Here is a 21,370-nt window from a genome sequence, read left to right as displayed (position 1 = left end):
ATAGTGTTTCTTTTTAGGTTTGTTATTTTTCAAATTCTATATTTATTAAGTTATGCAGGCTTGTTTGCACAACAAGGCTAAATAATTATATCAACTTTTCTGAATCTAAATAGTGTACTTTGGCAGAATTAAAAAATAAGTGTAGTGCAGGTCTATGATGATTTTTAGTGTTACTATCATCTAGTGCTGATTCTGTTTCTGTCTCGGTTAAGTCCTAAGTAGTCCTGATTTTGAACTGTTGTAGTCCTGTTTTAATTCCACATCAGTTCTGGGTCTGGTTGAATTGGGGTTTAGTCCCTGTGTCTTGATACAGCCCGACTTTGTTCTGCCTTGCTGCTTAATTAAAAAACTAGTTTAAGGTGTCCTGCATATGTGATATATATTTTTCCCTATATGAAGTCATTCTTTTTTGAACAAAACTCAAAACAGAGCCTATTAATCTTTCAGTCATTTCTAACCATGTAACAACAACATGTGCCGGAACATAATAGTGCAAAAGTAACATGATGAAGCTCTGTTCACACAGTGAATGGACTGGTTCTTATACAGCACTTTTCTACTCTCGCAGATTACTCAAAGTGCTCTATTCAACATGCTACATTCAGACACTTTCTCTATACTGAGTGCTTCCTAACTACATTCACACTCTCGACACGCAAACTGGAGAAACCAGGGATCGAACCACTAACCTTCCAATCATTAGGTGACCTGCTCTACCTCCTGAGGTACAGCCACTCAGTGAGTAAACCTTCACTAGGTTTTGGGTATAGTGTACACTCAAAAACCTGTTAACCCTGCATTTGAAATGTTGGCTACCATAGCAGTATAGTATTGCAACACAGCATTTGGGTCTTCTAACTAAAATAGGAAAATAGGAACATAAATAGTGCCATAATTGCCAGACATAGCCCATATCTGGTTGACATACACCCTACCATGATAGCAGTCAGTCAAAAGTGCCAGCTTGATGCCGGATTCGGGCCAGACCTGTTTTCTAACAGCCTGGGCCACATAACCCAAACCATAATCGGGCCAGATGTGGCATGCCATCACATAAACAGTGCCATCTACGCCAGACCTGGCACATATCTGGATGAAATACCAGTTACCATGCAGCCAGTCAACCAGCAGTGCTGGCTTGACACCAGATCCGGGCCAGACCTTTCTGATATGTGGGATGAAACTGCTACTCTGTTCAGAGACAGTGGAGACTGAGTTGGCTTAGTTAGAAGTGCTGCTCAGAGTGTGTTTTTTCCTGTGTGCTAAACACACATAGGCCAGGTCAAATGATGCTGGTGGTTAATTATCTTCACGTTATTTCACTGCACTCAAGAGTACAGGTCACACCTAACTTCACAAACTCGCTTCACTGCTCTCAGTTATAGTAAAGTGGCACGTGCACAGCCTTTAGTCTGCTAAATTTTTGTGTGAAATAAATTGTCAAAACCACACCACGTGAAAGTCTCACAATAAGACACATTTGAATCTACAAAAACTTTATTTTTCATTCTTGTAGTAGGTGGATCAAAAAATCCATCCAGTATGATCCTGGGCAGTTTAACTGTTTTCCTTTTACTGGTCAGTGATTTTAATCATTTCCAAGTCAATGATTAAAATCACTGTCAAAGCTGCTGTTCTGCAGCAAAAGCACAGGGTTATAGCAATACTCATTCAAAAAAACAACTTATTTTACCTCAAGCAAATCTTTTTCTACACCTGTGGCACACCCTGATAAACCTCCAGACACTCCGATGGAATTCAATAATGGAACTGATGTGCACAGCATTTCAAAAAGGACAGGTTTTTAGAAGACACTGAACATCGTTTATTGGTAAAGGGAATTCAATGATGGTATTTGGCAATTAGACTCAGTGGCTCATTAGAGCAGAACTGAATCAAAGTAGGGTTTGGAATTAGGACAGGACCCTCCAGAGTGTAGTGCTGAAGGTAGGATGGAGGCTTGGCTGGAGCACTGAGTGACTTGGAGGGTCCCTACGAAGCAGGCCACAAGCAAGAATGAAAGATGAGCAGTTTGATTTCAAGTACACAGAATGGAGGCTGACTGACTTGAAGAAGGCGGGCAAAAAGATGATTGGACTGGAGCAATGATGTCAGCATTGAGTTTTACAGTGTGGGAAAGTAGAGGTGAGATAAAGAATAGACCAGCAGCCAAACACTGAGAAAGCAAACGAGTGATTAAAGAGCTTACTTATTGAAATTACACTTAACTTCATGTCTGCAGACAGATGTGAAGTGAACAGTCTGAACCAAAACTTGTGAACAGTAACAAAACCAGCAAGTGAATAATGACTGTGATAAATATTCGACAAAAAAACAACAAAGAATATCTAATACTGTATAAATTTACTGACACGTCTCTTGTAAACAGTTAGCCCTTTACTCTAAAACTTGACTTACATGAAAAATTGTATCAAACAGGATTTTAATGATGCCCAGTTTTCTTACTCAGTGTCAGTTTGCACTCGTGCTCCTAAAAGCACCGTCACTGTCAGTCTGACTAACTGTACATATAAAAGCACAGCCCGCCTCTTTATGTACAGATCACTTTTACCGAAGCACAGTTCAGTTAGTGACACTGAGGTAGTGCTTGTCTGAAAGATGAACATGAAATCAGTTTTACTCTCCACCTTCAGTAAGTACATTTATCACTTTCTCACAGTTGATTCTTTACAGTAATCCAGTTGAACTGAACCTTACCTACATGTCATTAATGCTCGCTGTTTGTTCCAGGTTGGATCTCTGTCTTAGCCTTCGCGTTTCACTATATGGAGGTTCAGCCTGATGAAGAAGTCACGCTGCAGTGCTCCAACCTTAGCAGTCATCGTGTTCACTTATTCTGGTTCAGAAGTACCAACAGACCCAGCGCTAGCAGGATCTCATCTATGATCAGCCCTGAGAGCAGTGTGACTTTTCATGAAGGATTTCAAAATGGCAAATTCAGCATGACATCCAACACCTCTGTACTATTTCTTGAGATCAAACAAGTGGATTCATCTGACTCTGGGCTGTATTTCTGTGGCGAACTGAACAATGAAAAGTTCATAGTTTATGGTGCAACAAATTTAAAGGTTCAAGGTAAGATTGTTTTTATTTTTTCTCCATTGTTTCATTAACAGCAATTAAAACATGTATTATTTTTATTACCAGTCAAAAAACTAAGGATACTCTTATTTATTATTCCTATTATTTATTTTTGATTAAATAATGTATTTATTTCTCTTTCTTGTAGAAGGTAGATCACAAAATCCATCCACTATGATCCTGGGCAGTTTAACTGTTTTCCTTCTACTGGTCATCATCGGTCTGATTGTCAAGATCAGGAAATTTCATACAGGTATAGACTTATTTAAACTTAAACTAAACATGCAAAGGTTTTTAGTGAATAACTAACAGATGTAGCTTTTCTATCAAATACCTGAAGATGATGGACAGAATCCACAACGCAGTGAGGTAATCTGTTTTAACTGGAGATTCAGATCGATTGATTTATATATTGTCTGATTCAATCATTCATCTATTAACATCCACCGGTCACCAGCAATCAGTCTTGGGTTGTGGTAACTGAATACATTTTTACATTTTTAGAAACTAAAACATGCAACTTTTCAAATGAAACATTACAGTCTTTCTGTAATCTTTATTCCCAACAGGGCAGAATTTTGTCTAACCCTACACATCAGTCTAGACAGATTACCTCTGACCTAGTGGATGTTAAGAGATAAATGAATAATGTGCAGCATTAGTGACTTTGAACATTTCCAACTTTTTAATTACAGAATGTGGACTCTGATGTCATGATCACTGCAGGGCTGAGTTTCCCTCCCAGAACAAAAATCAGAAGACGTGTACCACAGAGAGAGCTGGAGACAAATGTTGTGTACGCTGCTACGAGATAGACTCACAGGAGAAGCAACACAAAAGCTCTCTCACACATTTTGACATTACTTGAGAGAAAAATAGTGTGACTGATGGTTGATGGGGGACGAGCTAGTGAGGACTTTGATGTATAGCTTAGATTATAGTGAAAGTGAGTGAAGCCCTGCTGTAATAGTAAGACAGATGCAGTTTACCTTGTTTAACAGGAAGAGACAGCGACTGTGATCTGACAGTGAAAATCGCATCTCTGAGGCTCATTTTACAGACATTGTTAGTGGTAAAATTTCTGTACCATTTTACAAGCATGATCCAGACTCTGCAGCAACTAAAGAACCAAATTCATAATCTAAAAAGACGATGCAAAGTCTTGCCTCTGCGACATCCACCTGTCACAGCTACAGTCTCTTCACTGGGCAGTTAAAGCTCTAATTTATTAACTTGAATCTTAATACAAGAATGCATGTATATAATCACACATAAAATCTCATTAAAGCTGATGCAGTCATAAAAATGTGTATAATTTTTCTGGTTTGCTCACAACTTATGTGTAAAAACTGAAATGAACTACCATTCTGTATGAACAGATATAATATCTTTATTGATGAATTCCTGCTAATCCTCTGTTAAAATGCACCACACATAAGTAGATTAATTAAAATGTGATTATAACCTATATTAAAACCAAAAGACAACCGTGTGGTATGTGGAGCTGTACTCACAGCCAGAGATGTTTGCCTGCGACCATATTAGCAATATATTCCAGAATCCTATGTTGTTCAGTGAGTTGAGCCCAACTATATCAGAAAAATAATTCAACAGTTTAAGTATATTTAAGTGTGTTGGGTCTGCGCTTCCACAGGCCCCACTGGTTTAGAAACCTATTCCCGTTAACGACAAGGAAGCAAGACGGACAACGATTTTACTTTACTACCTCAACGTCAACGTCAAATCTCTTTCACTCCTTCTGGATGTTTGCTGTTCAAAGTCTCCTCTTGACGATCTTCTGGATGCCCAGTAGCACAGCTCTCTGTGGGATATCTGCTGTGCTGAAGGTGATCTCTGCTCCTCACTGATCCTCCTGAAGCCTCTCTCCTGGCCTCAGCTTCCATCTTGTGGAGGATCCCCTGCAGTCGCTCCTTCTCACGACACTTGCAAGTTAAAAATTGATACTCCTCTTTTGCCACACGGCTCTTGCCATGTGTCAACTCCACACAATGAGACATGCACAAGAATGTTGTACATTCTCTCTGAAAAATTCTCCAGGGTTTCCCTCTTGGAGAAGCTCCACTCCAAACCTGTAACCCTGTGTCAAAACATTAGTCAGTGGTTAAATGTTAAAGTTTGTTTAATTCCCAGCTCCACCTGGAGCCTGTATCCTTGCCTGTAGGACAAAACCCTGTAAGTTAAAACAAACCTCACATTTGCAAACAACTGTAGCTCATAAGAGTAATAAAGTATTCAGCATCACAGAGACAAGTATCATGTGCAGGTTTATTCTACATCATGAAACCCCTACTTTTTTGCCATAATTTGCTCCAAATCATTGATCATCTCAACTTCATCAGTGACTTTCCTTAAGTTTGTCACTCACTTATTTTATCACTATGAGCTCAATAGTGGTCAGATAATGAGTCCCATATTAAACTATTCTGTAATCACTGAAAATTGTATTTTTTCTCATGTCACTTGTCTGTCTGTGGTCAATCCTTTACAAGCACTTTTAAAGAAACATTAGCAGTAGCATCCTAGGTCAGGCCCGGGTCATCCAGATTCCAGAGGTTCTGTAAAAAGCCATAAAGTTAACACTCTGCTGTAAGAAGAAGTAACACTGGTTTCAAACACAGTATATCTCACACTGCATTCACATTTCCACTGTAACATTCACGTTTTCCCAACAACACAGTGTAATTGGATAATTAACACACAACCTGCAACACAGTTTCCTTCACACAAAAACCCAGTAACCAGTAACCCTGTAGAAAATATTAACCAATTGTCCTGCTGTAAATCACATGATTAAATCACATGATTAACCCTCTGCTGTAAAAAAGTAATGTAAATGTTAGCGCTGCGCAGGTGTATACACACTTTCTCGCAGTGACCTCTGCATTTGGCAATACTAGGTCAATAAATAACACACCGCTGGTAAACTCACAGACACATAGTCATGTGACCCAAAGTTTCCTCCTCTGGTCTCCTCCTGCTCCTGCAACAAAAGACACACACACTGATACGTCCACCCCTTTGTCATGTCTGGGTGGGGGTTAACCTTGCATAGTGGTGTCAAGTCAGTCAAGTCTTGTCAACTCGTCAGCTTTATCAGTCTAGTCAGTTCCCTATTTTAATTTTCACTCATTCATTCATTCATTCATTGCTGATAGTGGAATCTATCATCACATTTTGTTTCCACCCTCAGCAAAATGATGCCATTTCAAAAAAAAGAAGAAGAATTTAGACTGGATTACCTCGCTGAATCCTTTTAGACAGGGACTCGCTTTCTGATTGTCCCAATAAGTGACTTTCTCCCGAGTCCATTTTAATGTGGAGAAACTCACTTTGCGACCGTTCCGACAACATGTTGCAGTCACGGTGACGCATAAGGCCTTCTGTATTTACTGTTTGCGTTGCTTCTCGTTAACGGGGAGAGTCTCTGAATCCCGTCAATTGCCATCCAACCCGGGGGGAGTTCAGACGCTAACTCACCGGCCTGGCGACAAAATTAAGCACCAGGGCTTTCATCAGGCGTCCCGGACGTCCTGGCTTCTAGCAGACTTTGATGTCTCGTTTCTCCCTCCTCAGTGGATGCAATGTGTTGGCCTCTGGCTCGGAAGGACCAGATAAATGTTGGGTCTGCGCTTCCACACACCCCGCTGGTTTAGAAACTTATTCCCGTTAACGACAAGGAAGCAAGACGAACAGCGATTTTACTTGCTACCAAGGGACGCTGGTCGGAACCAGGCTCTTGGAGCTAAAGACTCCTCACCCGTCTCCTAGCCAGCATCAAATAAACAGCCTTCCTTGCCGCATTTTTATTGAAAACAGTTACAGTACACACAAGCACCACCCATTGTAAAACCCCCCTATGGTCACAAAAGATAAGGTACTGTGTGTGTATGCCTCTGTGAGAATGTGTGTGTGTGTGTGTGTGTGTGTGTGTGTGTGTGTGTGTTTAGCTTACTAAACAACAAAACAGAACCTTCACATAAGATGTAAAACACTACACCCACCAACAGACTGGCTGGGGAGGTGGTCAGAAACAAAGGAATGTCTTTTATCCTACAGTTTGAACTAAGACTTACACATTTAAGTAACACAATGGCAACATTTAACAATTTGACTCAAACAACGTGTGTTAGTAAAAAAAATAATAATACTTAAATTAACAATTTTAAGAAATGGGGAAGAAAGGTGATTTAAGGGATTTTGAATATGGCATGGTTGTTGGTGCCAGACAGACTGGTCAATGTGCTTCAGTAGTCTGCTGATGTTTAACTAAATAACCAAACCTTTCAGTCAAGATAGAGTCAGTCAGAGGACAGGTTGAGCAAAAAGGAGAGAGACACAGATAGAAAGTAGTGAGCCAACCAGGAATGACAGAGGGACTGTAAACTGTAGATTGATTCTACCTGGTATTTAAGTTTCTTAATGTATTTAATGTACAACCAGACATGTGGCCGTACAGTACACACACACATTAAACCAGTAATGTATTGAATTTGATTGCTTTCCTTATGAAGCTGATAATTGGTATTTTTAGGAGCACTTGCACTTTTTTGCTTATTAGTCTAAGCATCCAATCAGCCATTGGTCAAGCAGTAATGCAAGGAATGATACAGGTTAAAAACCTTTAGTTTAGTTCACACATCAGAAAAACAAAAAATTGTACTCAATGAAAACGCATCAGTATATTTCTTATAGTGCAATAACTGGACACATTTCAGCTATAAGTGTCACGGTCCCTGTGTCTGCCCGGCCGGCTTAATAAGGCTGCAGGTATTCATGACTGTTTTTCTTCTCTCTCGCTCTCTCTACTGTCTCCTCCTCGCCTGGGCAGAGCTCACTGTGGGCTTCCGTTTTTGGCCAACACACCTGGAAGCAGGTACTCACCTGTGGCTCATTATGCTGCTAAAAGACGTGGGTGTCGTGCTGGGAGGGAGCGCTGTCGACCAAGAAGGAGACGTTATAGACCATCTCTCCCTTCTTTAATAACTGGAAATGTAAGATCGCTGCCCAATAAGATGGATGAGCTCACATCGCTAACCTAGTCACAGAGGGAGTACCGGCAATGTAGCATCATGATGCTAACGGACTCCTGGCTAACACCGCTAACTCCGGACATGAGCGTGACGCTACCTGGATTCCAGCTGCTCTGGGCGGACAGGACGAGAGACAGTGGTAAGAGGAAAGGAGGGGGAATGGCAGTGCTTGTGATCGACAGATGGTTTAACCCTGGGCACATCACTGTGAAAGAACAACTCTGCAGCAGAGACATTGAGCTGTTAGCCATTAGCATGCATGAGTACTACCTGCCCCGGGAATTCTCGCATGTTATCGCGATAACAGCGTATGCCCCCCTCGGCCAACTCAGATGCAGCCTGTGACTCTCTCCACCCTGTGGTCAGCAGACTGCCATCCCAATGTCTGAGAGCCCTTCTCCTAATATCAGGGGACTTTAATCATGTCTCACTGAATTCCACACTGCCCACCTTCACCCAGTATGTGACCTGCCCAACCAGAGACAATAAAACACTGGACTTACTGTACGCCAACGCAGAAGAGGCAGATCTGTGCAGATCTGATCACAACCTGGTGCACCTTGTTCCTGTGTATGAGCCCTTAGAGCGCAGGGATCCACCAATCACCCCCACAGTGCAGAGATGTTTGGAGGAGAGCGAGGAGGCTCCTAAGGATTGTTTTTAGTCTACTGTGTGGGAGGTGATCTGTGACGACCACGGAGAGGACATCGACAGCCTTGTGACATGCGTTACGGTCTACATTAACTTCTGTGTGGATAACACCATACCTACCAGGACTGTGCGGTGTTTCTCCAACAACAAACCTTGGATTACCCCAGAAATTAAAGCCATCCTTAAGCAGAAGAAGAGGGCCTTCAAATCCAGAGACAAGGAGGAGCTGAAAAGGGTGCAGAGAGAGCTGAGAGGACTGATAAGGAATGGGAAGGGCAGCTACAGGCAGAAGATGGAGAACCAGCTCCAACAAAACAACGTTGGCGAAGTCTGGAGAGGCCTCAGAACCATCTCGGGCCACAAAGGTCAGAACTCTCTGCCCGGAGGAGATGTGAGGTGGGCAAATGATCTGAGTCATTTGTTTAACAGATTTGATTCATCCATGAGGCAGTCTTCAACATCGTCTGCAGACTCACCCACCCCCACTACTGCTGTTCCACCTCTGACACCTCAGACACTTCATACCTCCTCTACTCACCCTGCTCACCACTCCCCACCCCCAACAACAGCATCCAATACACAATCAACACAAGGCTCCAGCCTGTCTCTCTCAACCACCCAGGTTAGGAGAGAACTGAGGAGGATTAAAGCCAGGAAGGCAGCGGTCCAGATGGCATCAGCTAAAGGGTCGTCAGGACCTGCGCAGACCAACTGTGTGGGGTGATGGAGCACCTCTTCAACCTGAGCCTGAGGCTGGGAACCGTCCCACAGCTCTGGAAAACCTCCTGTGTTGTACCAGTGCCAAAGATTCCATGCCCCAAGAATTCAACAGCTACAGGCCAGTGGCTCTGACATCCCACCTGATGAAGACCCTGGAGCGGCTGGTCCTGGCTCAGCTTCGGCGCCTGGTGAGCTCATCATTGGACCCACTTCAGTTTGCCTACCAGCCTGGCATTGGAGCAGATGATGCCATCATTCACCTTCTACATTGTTCCCTCTCTCACCCGGAGACCACTGGGAGCACTGTGAGAATCATGTTCTTTGATTTCTCCAGTGCCTTTAACACCATTCTACCCACGGTCATATCTCCAAAGGTTGATTCTGTTCATCTGGACGTAGCATTTTCAGTGGGAGAAATGTTTCGTCACTCATCCAAGTGACTTCTTCAGTCTCAGCTGACTGCAGGTTTCCCCAATCTTATAAAAAGTCTGTGAATGGTACTCATGGCCACTGATCAGTCGTTTCTGATCAATGGTCATGAGATTTGCATAATTATGATGAAGGAACTGACCTCCCAGCCCATTGTTCCTTCAGTAGTCTGGTTTCAGTCATTATGCAAATGTACTGTTTGGAGAAACCTGCAGTCAGCTGAGACTGAAGAAGTCACTTGAATGAGTGACGAAATGTTTCTCTCACTCAAAACGCTACGTCTAGATGTACAGAATCAATCTTTGGAGATTTAGTCAAAGGAGTTTGCAAAGAAAAGCGTCTGGACTTCTTTAAGTTGCTTGAAGACGTTTCACCTCTCATCCGAGAAGCTTCTTCAGTTCTAAGGTCAAATGGCCGAGAGTCCCAGATTTAAACCCAGTGGGAGTATCCCCCCAAGGAGGGACAAAGGACCCCCTGGTGATCCTCTAATCACATGCGCCAAGGTGTGAAAGCGGGTGTGGGACCTAATCAGCCAGGGTTCCGGGTGAGCTCATTGTGAAACCTGGCCCCACCTTGTCATGTGAATTCCTCAGGTCAGATGGCCCAGGATGTGAGTGGGCGTTAAGGCGTCTGGGGAGGGAACTCAAAACTGGATTATAGATGGCAGACAGTTGGTGTCGTAAACCACCGCCTCTGTTCAAAGATGGTCGCTCACAGTGGACATAGATGGCCTCTTTCACTCCTCTTTCAAACCATCTGTCCTCTCTGTCCAATATGTGAACATTGGCATCCTCGAAAGAGTGACCTTTATCCTTAAGATGCAGGTGGACTGCTGAGTCTTGTCCCGTGGAGGTGGCTCTTCTATGTTGTGCCATACGCTTGTGAAGTGGCTGTTTGGTCTCTCCAATGTAGAGGTCCGGGCATTCCTCGCTGCACTGTACCGCATACACCACGTTGTTCAGTCTGTGTTTTGGAGTTTTGTCTTTCGGGTGAACCAGTTTATGTCTGAGTGTGTTGCTGGGTCTGAAGTACACTGGGATGTCGTGCTTGGAGAAAACTCTCCTGAGTTTCTCTGATACACCGGCTACATAGGGGATGACAACGTTGTTGCGTCTGTCTTTCTTATCCTCCCTCGCTGGTGTCTGATCTTCTTTTCTGTGCCTCTTTGCTGACTTTATGAACGCCCAGTTAGGATAACCGCATGTTTTCAGTGCTTCCTTTACATGTAATGTGTTCCTTCTTTTTCCCTCAGGCTTAGAGGGAACATGTTCTGCCCGGTGGTGTAGGGTCCTAATTACTCCAAGTTTGTGTTCCAGAGGGTGATGGGAGTCAAAGAGGAGGTACTGGTCCATGTGTGGGCTTCCGGTAAACTTCAATGTTGAGGTTGCCATTCTCTTCAATGTGCACCGCGCAGTCCAGGAAAGGCAAACAGTTGTCCTTTGTGTCTTCCCTGGTGAACTTGATGTTTTTATCCACGGCGTTAATGTGCGCAGTGAAGGATTCCACTTCTTGTGTCTTGATTTTGACCCAGGTGTCATCTACATATCTGTACCAGTGGCTGGGTACTCTCCCTTTAAAAGAGCCAATAGCCTTTCTTTCCACTTCCTCCATGTAAAGGTTGGCTACAATAGGTGACACAGGGGAGCCCATGGCACATCCATGTTTTTGTCTGTAGAAGCCTTCGTTGTATTTGAAGTATGTTGTGGTAAGGCAGAGATCTAACAGTGTGCAAATCTGATCGGGTGTGAAGTTGGTCCTGTCTTCCAAGGAGCTGTCTTCTTGTAGTCGTTTTCTGACAGTGTCCACTGCTTCTGTGGTGGGTATGCAAGTGAAGAGAGAGACTACATCAAAGGACACCATGGTTTCATCTGGATCCAGGGTAAGTTTCTGGACCTTGTCGGTGAAGTCGGTGGAGTTCTTGATGTGGTGTGGGGTGTTCCCCACGAGAGGTGCAAGGATGGTAGCAGTTTTGAGTTCCCTCCCCAGACGCCTTAACGCCCACTCACATCCTGGGCCATCTGACCTCAGGAATTCACATGACAAGGTGGGGCCAGGTTTCACAATGAGCTCACCCGGAACCTTGGCTGATTAGGTCCCACACCCGCTTTCACACCTTGGCGCATGTGATTAGAGGATCACCAGGGGGTCCTTCGTCCCTCCTTGGGGGGATACTCCCACTGGGTTTAAATCTGGGACTCTCGGCCATTTGACCCTTAGAACTGAAGAAGCTTCTCGGATGAGAGGTGAAATGTCTTCAAGCAACTTAAAGAAGTCCAGACGCTTTTCTTTGCAAACTCCTTTGACTACGATGACCTGGATGACTGAGAACCTTCACAGACCTTTGGAGATTTACTTACCTGGATGAGTGAGAATGCATCAAGAAGACTCTAAACTGTAGATTTATTCTACCTGCTATGTAAGTTTCTTTGTGTATTTAATGCACAACCAGACATGTGGCCGTACAGTACACACACACATTAAACCAGTAATGAATTGAATTTGATTGCTTTCCTTTTGAAGTTGATAATTGGTATTTTTAGGAGCACTTGCACTTTTCTGCTTATTAGTCTAAGCATCCAATCAGCCATTGGTCAAGCAGTAATGCAAGGAATGATACAGGTTAAAAACCTTTAGTTCAGTTCACACATCAGAAAAAAGAAAAAAATGTACTCAATGAAGACACATCACTATATTTCTTATAGTGCAATAAATGGACACATTTCAACTGTAAGTGTCATGGTCCCTGTGTCTGCCCGGCCAGCTCAATAAGGCTTCAGGTATTTGTTATTGTTTTTCTTCTCTCTTGCTCTCTCTACTGTCTCCTCCTCCCCTGTGCGGAGCTCACTGTGGGCTTCCATTTTTGGCCAACACACCTGGAAGCAGGTACTCACCTGTGGCTCATTATCCTGCTACTCCCGGCAACTTTTTAAGTCAGTGGCTCGGTGCTTCTCGTTGATGGAAGACTGTACTACTCACGTTAGTGTAGCCCAGCTCAAACCCACTCTCGTGCTTCTTTGCGATATTCCTGGTCTGAATTTTTCATCTGTTCTATATATAAATTTCCTGGTCACGTCCTTGATTCTAATCCCTGGATTTCCTGACCGTGAGTGAAGTTGCAAGAGTGGAGTGGCGTGGCTGAAGAGGAGTGTGGGAACATATCGGAGAGTGTGTGTGGAATTCTCTTCACCATACCCTGTGGAACCCTGGAACCGCTGAACTCCCTTCACGTTCTGTATATGGTCACTCTGTGTTTTGTAAATAAACCATCTTTGCACTTTTCCTCAAGTCTGCACCCGAGTCTGTTCAGTCAACCTTGACAATAAGCCATCTTCAGCAGAAATCAAGGCAAGTAGCCAGGGCAATACGAAGACCAGATGACTTCTGAGCACTAACAAACAACAAGGACTCGAATTGCATCACAGAAAGCATCTGTGAATGACCCACCCCAAAATGTAGCTCTTAACAAATAAATAAAATGAATTTAAGAAAGAATCATGGCCAAAAACTCATATATATTAATCTACATATATACATATATGTGGCGGGATGTAGTCTGCGGTACCGCTGCGGGGAAGACAGATGCACCTGAGCGGCGTCCGCAATCACGCCTTGCTGGCTTAAAAGCTGAACTAGGTCCTGCAGTGTTGTTGTTGGTACGTGTTCGGCTGTATTTGTATTGTGATCTTGGTCTCAGAATTCTTACATCCTCTAATTTAGTTTTGTTTTTGTGTCAAAACAAAGAAGGAAACGGGTCTGTTTAAACTGATCCAATTCAATCCAGGTTAAAATTAAACTGACGGGAAAGGTTGACTCATGAAGTATTAAACAGGCAGATGCACATACAGTACATACTAATAAGGACTGTGTATACTGTCAGTTTTGGTTGATATGATCATGGAACTTTTATGGTCACTATGCAGCTGCTACTTTGTTCAGAGACAGAGGAGACTGAGTTGAGTTAGTTAGAAGAGCTGCTCAGAGTGCTTTTTCCCGTGTGCTCAGCAAACATAGGCCAGGTCACATGATGCTGGTGGTAAATTACCTTTACATTATTTCACTGCACTCTGCAGTACTTGGTCACACCTAACTTCACAAACTCGCTTCACTGCTCTCAGCTATAGTAAGGTGACATTTGCACAGCCTTTAGTCTGCTAAATTTTTTTTACGTTTTAAGATGTGAAGTTAGACATCAAAACCACACCAGGTGAAAGTGTCACAGTAAGATACATTTGAATTTAATAAACCTCACTTGCATTATCATGGCCAAGCTTTCTGTCATTACCTCTCCTGGCGTGCAGACTGATGTCACTGTGAATTTTATGGAGCTATTGGTTTAATTTATCATTAACATTAGCATCACTGCGCAGGTAACTCCTTATGAAATACTAAGTGAACTTTTGGGGCCTAGAGCTGAAGAAGGGCAAGAGGGGAGAAACGCTTAAACACAGGGAGCACACAGAGAGCCAAAGAATGGAGAGATCTGCAACAGAGTAAAGGGAGGCTACTGGGCAGGAAGGCAAGTGAATGATTAGCCATTGGATGTGCTTACTTGCAGATTGGAGGTGGTGAGTCCTGGTGAAGTTTTCGTGAGAGTGTCCAGTGGGGTGAGCAGAGTGAAGGAGGAGATCCAGTCCCAGAGGAGTGACAACAGGCAGGAGGGCAGACGGGTGAACGAGATGAGTATGGAAGTCCTTGATTTGAGACCTGACTGTAGTACATGGACTAAATCGGACAAGCACTGAAGTGTGAGCGTGGCAGAAGGAGAATCCTGTAGGAACTGAGGACAGAGAGCAGCGTTAGATACAAGACGGAACATGGAACATTTAACTGAACATCATTTATTGATAAACAGAATTCAATGATGGTATTTGGCAATTAGACTCAGTGGTTCATTACAGCAGAACTGAATCAAAGTAGGGTTTGGAATTAGGACAGGACCCTCCAGAGTGTAGTGCTGAAGGTAGGATGGAGGCTTGGCTGGAGCACTGAGTGACTTGGAGGGTCCCTACGAAGCAGGCCACAAGTGAGAATGCAAGATGAGCAGTGTGATTTCAAGTACACAGAATGGAGGCTTACTGACTTGAAGAAGGCGGGCAAAAAGATGATTGGACTGGAGCAATGATTTCAAAATTGAGTTTTACAGTGTGGGAAAGTGGAGGTGAGATAAAGAATAGACCAGCAGACAATCACCGGGAAAGCAAATGAGTGATTAAAGAGCTTACTTATTGAAATTACACTTAAACTTGATGTCTGTAGACAGATGTGAAGTGAACAGTCTGCACCAAAACTTGTGAACAGTAACAAAATCAACAACTGAATAATAACTGTGATAAATATACAAATGCAACAAAGAATATCTAATACTGTATAAATTTACTGACGTGTCTTTTGTAAACAGCGCTTTGCAGAAACTTTACTTACATGAAAATAATATCACACTGGATTTTAATAAAACCCAGTTTTTCTTACTCAGTGTCAGTTTGCACTGGTGCCCCTAAAAGCACCGTCACTGTCAGTCTGACTAACTGAAGCACAGCCCGCCTCTTTATGTACAGATCACTTTTACTGGAGCACAGTTCAGTTAGTGACATTGAGGTGGTGCTTGTCACAATGATGAACATGAAACCAGTTTTACTCTGGACCTTCAGTAAGTACATCTGTCACTTTTTTACATTTACTTCAATACAGTAATCCAGCAGGACTGAACCTTACGTACATGTCATTAATGCTCGTTGTTTGTTCCAGGTTGGATCTCTGTCTTAGCCTTCGAGCTTCACACTGTGGAGGTTCAGCCCGGTGAAGAAGTCACGCTGCAGTGCTCCAACCTTAGCAGTCAACATGTTCACTTATCCTGGTTCAGAATGACAAACAGAAAAGGCAAGATCTCATCTATGTTCAGCCCTGAGGACAATGTGACTTTTTATGAAGGATTTCAAAATAGCAAATTCAACATGACATCCAACATCTCTGTCCTATTTCTTGAGATCAAACAAGTGGATTCATCTGACTCTGGGCTTTATTTCTGTGGTGAGGACAGTTATGAAAAGTTTATAGTTTATGGTGCAACAAATTTAAAGGTTCAAGGTAAGACTGATTTTTTCTCTCTGTTGATTCATTAGCAATAATTAAGATATGTACTATTTGTAGTACCTGTCAAAAAAAACATAAGAATACTGTTATTTATTGTTCCAATTATTTATTTTTATTAAATAATGTAATTTAGTTTTCTTTCTTGTAGAAGATGGATCACAAAATCCATCCACTATGATCCTGGGCAGTTTAACTGTTTTCCTTCTCCTGGTCATCATCGGTCTGATTGTCAAGATCAGGAAATTTTATACAGGTATATATTTAGTTAAACTTAAACTAAACATGCAACAGTTTTGAGTGAATAACTAACAGATGTAGCTTTTCTATTAAATAGCTGAAGATGATGGACAGAATCCACAGCGCAGTGAGGTAATCTGTTTTAACTGGAGATTCAGATTGATTGATTTATATATTGTCTGATTCAATCATTCATCTATTAACATTCACTGGTCACCAGCAATCAGTCTTGAATTAGGTTGAGTTCTGTCACTGAAAATGTACATTTTTAGAAACTAAAAGATCCAAATGAATTTCAAATGAAACATTACAGTCTTTGTGTCGTCTGTATTCCCAATAGGGCAGAATTTTGTCTAACTCTACACATCAGTCTACACAGATTGCCTCTGACTTAGTGGATGTGTAGAGATAAATGAATAATGTGCAGGATTAATGACTTTGAACATTTTCGTTTACAGAATGTGGACTCTGATGCCATGAACTATGCAGCACTGAGTTTCCCTCACAGAGCAAAAATCAGAAGGCCTGTACCACAGAGAGAGCTGGAGCCAAATGTTGTGTACGCTGCTACGAGATAGACTCACAGGAAAAGCAACACAAAAACTCTCTCAAACATTATGTTGTTAGTTGATAAAAATAGTGTGTCTGATGGTTGATGGGGGACGAGCTAGTGAGGACTTTGTTGTATAGCTTAGATTGTCTTATAGTGAAAATGAGTGATGCTCTGCTGTAGTGTAATAGTAACACAGATGTAGTTTACCTTGTTTGACAGGAAGAGACTCATCTCATGTCTGAGGCTTATTTTACAGGCTTTGTTGCTGGTAAAAGTCCTGCAGCTTTTTACAAGTATGTGAGGCCAGACTCTGCATCAGCTTTTTTTGGTTGTTTGGTTGGTGCAAAGTCTTGCCACTGTGACATCCACCTGCCAGAGCTACAGACTCTTCTCTGGGCAGTTAAAGCTGTAATTAAATTTTGAACTTGAATCTTAATGCAAAAATGCATGTATATAATCACACATAAAATCTCATTAAAGCTGAAGCAACAGACTTGCAGGTTGTAATAAAACATAAGTCATCAAAATGTGTTTGAGTTTTTTTCTGGTTTGCTCACAACTTATGTGTAAAATTAAACTGAACTACCATTCTGTATGAACAGATATAATATATTTAGTGGTGAATTTTGGATAATCCTCTGGCTATTGTAAACTCCATGTAGAGAACCCCACTGTCATTATGTTTTAATAGCTTTCAAAAAATGGAATTTCAGAGTAACATGGCCATCAACCTTGCCATCAATAACCTTGCTAGCCTTTTTGCCATGAAAGCCTTTTTACAATTGAGATGGTGTGAGCATGAGCAGTGAGTCCAGCCTGGGTGATCCAGTCATCCAGGACGATGGTGACAGGAGGGCAGGCAGATGAAGCGAGAAGCATGAAACTGTGACTTGTGATGCACAGCAATGACCAGCGTCCAGGTAAGTGAGAGTGCAGCCACGTTGGAGAATTGGAGGTCAATGAAAAGACTAAAACACAAGGAAATACAAGGTAAGCATAAACTAGAACTACGAAACTAGAAGTCCAAGCACTAAGGTGGGTTAGCAGATGAACTTGTGGAAACTAATTCTAAAGAGATGACTTTCCATTTATCTAAAGCTAAACTTAGCATACTGTGATTTGATTGCCAGGCTTCCATCCCTGACTGCTTACCATTCCACATGGAACTCAATACGATATCATGTCCAGTTTGTCATGTCACTCTTTCAGGCTGAATCCAGATATGTGTTTCCCTTCGAGCTCAGCATCAAAAACAGCAAAGTAGCATTCCCAGGTCAATGATTAAAATCACTGTCAAAGCTGCTGTTCTGCAGCAAAAGCACAAGGTTATAGCAATACTGATCCAAGAAAGGACTTATTTTACCCCTGTAGTGGATTTTTGTATGACATGTATACCTATAAATCTAACATGATGGATTTTTGTACTTATATATCGATCTGAATAACTTTCATGTGGCGTTTTAGGCATGCAGTGGTTCACACACACACACACACACACACACACACACACATACACACACACACACACACACGCACACACACACACACACACCCACAAGTCATGCAGCACACTCATGAGGCATATCTTCACTGTCCTGTACACACACACACACACTATAAACCTACACTGGAGTGTTTTATTTTTATGTTATGCATTTAACTCATATATTTGATGTAGTTAGGCCAAGTATTATTCACATGGATATCATAAGATTATTACAAAAACTATGCTATTTGCTGTACTAATGTGTGACCTTTGACCATGTTGTGACCTGTTGTCAGAAGGTAAAGCAAAGGGTTAACCCAGGGGTGTCACTTTGGGCCGGGCCCTCAGCCAGGGCCCCGTGTGAACTCTGGCCGGTACTTGACCCTGCACCTGCTGTTCCTGGGCGCGTGGGAAAGTTACTCAGCAGCAGGAAGTGGGACTACTGGTACCTTTAAAAGGGGGCCTGGGAAAGCCCTCGGGGCTTTTTCATGCTGTCTGTCCGTGGGGTTGGTCCCTACCTGCATGCGCTTACTGCAAACACCCTAGGGGAGCTTTGCTTTTCCTTCTGTTTTGCTGAGCTATACTGTTCAATAAAACAGCTGGCATAGAACTTTGTTCCTCTCCTGTAATTTTTGTGTTTTTGACTTTAATTGGAATTCGGAAGCTGAGATCTACCTATTGCTAATCTGAAGAATTACTCTCCATTGTGGCAACTACACCCCAAGCATATCTTTTCCTAACCTGTTGTGTAAAGCCAATGAGGTCAGAAAAACAGTTCAACAGTTTGTAGATGAAGGAACATTAAAGCAAGCATGGTTAAGAACAATTTGAATTGCTTAGTATGAGTACAGCCTTAATGTTTGCCAACAACAATGTCAACAGTGTTTTCCTTTCTTTTCTTTTTTCCAAATTCATGTAGTCAAGTTTTAGGATAAAACACATAAAAGTGATTTCAGTTTACTGTTAATTTTGTTTAACAGTGACTGTAAGAGTGAAATACAAAGGGCGCAGCTTTCTTTCATGACCGTCATGAACATGCTACAGATTGTGCCCCTCCACCCACCATCTTCCGCCATGGTGACAAAATGGTGCATCAGCTAAACTGAAAGCCACAGCAAGATGAACATTAAGCTCTGCATTAAAACCACATGCAAATAAGCTGCGTTGCTTTCGCGCAAACGCTTGATGTCTTTCTTTTGGGCTGTTTAGATCAACAGGTTTAATGCATATAACCAGAAGTAAGAGGATCTGTTGATGGTCATTTAGCTGTGGCACCCCACCATAAGCCATCATCCATTGGCGGGCCAACCCCACAGTCTGAGAAACAAGGCAGTGGGATAATGCAGCATGTCACAAATTTCATATGATCTCAAACTGCTTTCATTGACATGACTTTAATGGTTTCCACAGTCTCCAAATATCATACATGATTCCATCATTAAATCTGCAGCAGTGAAATGATGCTGCCTTAATGTACATGAAAGACTGATTCTAGCAGCTTTGCTGAATCTATACCACAGCATTGTTACCACAAAGGCGGGTGGGGAAGTGTGGGGTGGGAGTCCTCCCAGGTAAGGTACACCTAATAAAAAGACAAGTAAGAGTATTTGTATTTGTATGTATATGAAAGAAACTACTCGTAATCTAGTCAGTGGTAAATTTATGTATTCATTATGATTTTACTGAAATAATTCCGATCTTTTATCTTCTGTCAAATCTGTTAATGCATTTTTTTGTCTTCTACTAATATATTACAGGAAAACTGTGCTTGGAAAAAAAATCTTCTAAAGATTTGATGACAATGTTGGCCTCAGTCTCGGTACATGCTTTAAAAATCTACAATATTATATGCTGGGACTGAGCTTCAAAGCAGTGAGATCACCATCCAAAGAAGTGGTGAAGGTGTTAACAATGCGTGTTACGAAACAGGCAAAACACACCTCATTCATTTTAGTGCTCCTGCAGATGTTTGTGCTGCAACATTTTGTGGGCAAGTTATTGTATCTCAGTGGCGAGACAGATAGAAGTTGTTCTTTATTGAAACTTCCTTAGTGAAGCTCAGTTATTAAGAAGAGCGATGAGCTTTAATATGAGAACAGCTGTACTTCTCTTCAGCCTTGGTAAGTACTGTGGCTACAACCGTAGCTTGCCTCCACCAGTGTGTGAATGTGAGAGTGAATGAATAGTGGCATTGTAAAGCGCTTTGGGTGCCTTGAAAAGCGCTATATGAAATCCAATCCATTATTATTACTGGCAATGAATCTTTCTCCAAATGAATTTCATGGGTGAGGGTAATGTTTTACTTAATAACCAGAAGAAAAACTGTATTTATGAGCTACTAAAACTGTTGAGGTCTATTAGTATCTGTTTTGGTCTTAACAGCTCAGAACTGCATTTCTTTGCTGTTTGTTTCAGGCTGGATCTCCCTCTCAGATTCTCAGACTGTGGAAGTCCAGCCTGGAGAAAATGCCACACTGCTGTGCTCCAACTTTTCCAGTTTTCCTACTCACACAATCTGGTTCAGACTAGTCAACCAAACCTTGCCTATTTGTATTTCATCAATTTATAATTTTGCTCAGCCCAGTGTTCTCTGCAATGGAACTGAACGTGAAAAAATTGAATTGACATCCAACATCTCGACTATCTTCCTCAAAATCAAAAAAGTGGATTTGTCTGATTCTGGGTTGTATTTCTGTGGATATTATACAAGCGGACACCCAGTGATCGTCAACTCAACATATCTAAAGGTTCAAGGTAAGAATGATGTAACATTTCATATGAGAGTTAACCAAAGGAAACAGATGTGTATCTTACATCAACACAGTCAGATTGTAATGCAGTACTGTGAAGAGGTTGGATCACATTTGAAGAATCTTTTCAATTTTTGCACAAAATGTGTTATTCAAGTCAAATGTGGGCATGTCTCTTGTAGAAGGAGCTGATGAAACAACTAACCTGACGAGCTTAATTCTGACCGCTGTGACTGTTGTTCTTACTAAGGTCATCATTTGCCTTGTTGTCAAAATGAGGCTTAAGGAACTCGGTCCTATC

At 42.1% G+C, this 21,370-nt stretch overlaps 1 protein-coding gene across 1 annotated transcript in view; it reads left to right on the top strand.

Moving 5' to 3' along the window:
- Nucleotides 1-2,566: 2,566 nt before the first annotated feature.
- LOC100704358 (uncharacterized) overlaps nucleotides 2,567-21,370 on the top strand; it is a 36,539-nt gene continuing 17,735 nt past the window's right edge. Inside the window, exons 1-2 of the mRNA XM_025905999.1 lie at nucleotides 2,567-2,653; nucleotides 2,752-3,096. Of these exons, the coding sequence (XP_025761784.1) occupies nucleotides 2,620-2,653; nucleotides 2,752-3,096 (379 nt within the window). The 5' untranslated portion in view covers nucleotides 2,567-2,619. The remainder of the gene's footprint in view (nucleotides 2,654-2,751; nucleotides 3,097-21,370) is intronic.

The sequence above is a fragment of the Oreochromis niloticus genome, linkage group LG3 (genome assembly GCF_001858045.2).
Source record: "Oreochromis niloticus isolate F11D_XX linkage group LG3, O_niloticus_UMD_NMBU, whole genome shotgun sequence".
NCBI classification, from domain to species: domain Eukaryota; kingdom Metazoa; phylum Chordata; class Actinopteri; order Cichliformes; family Cichlidae; genus Oreochromis; species Oreochromis niloticus.
This window is presented reverse-complemented; position numbering and strand designations above follow the sequence as displayed.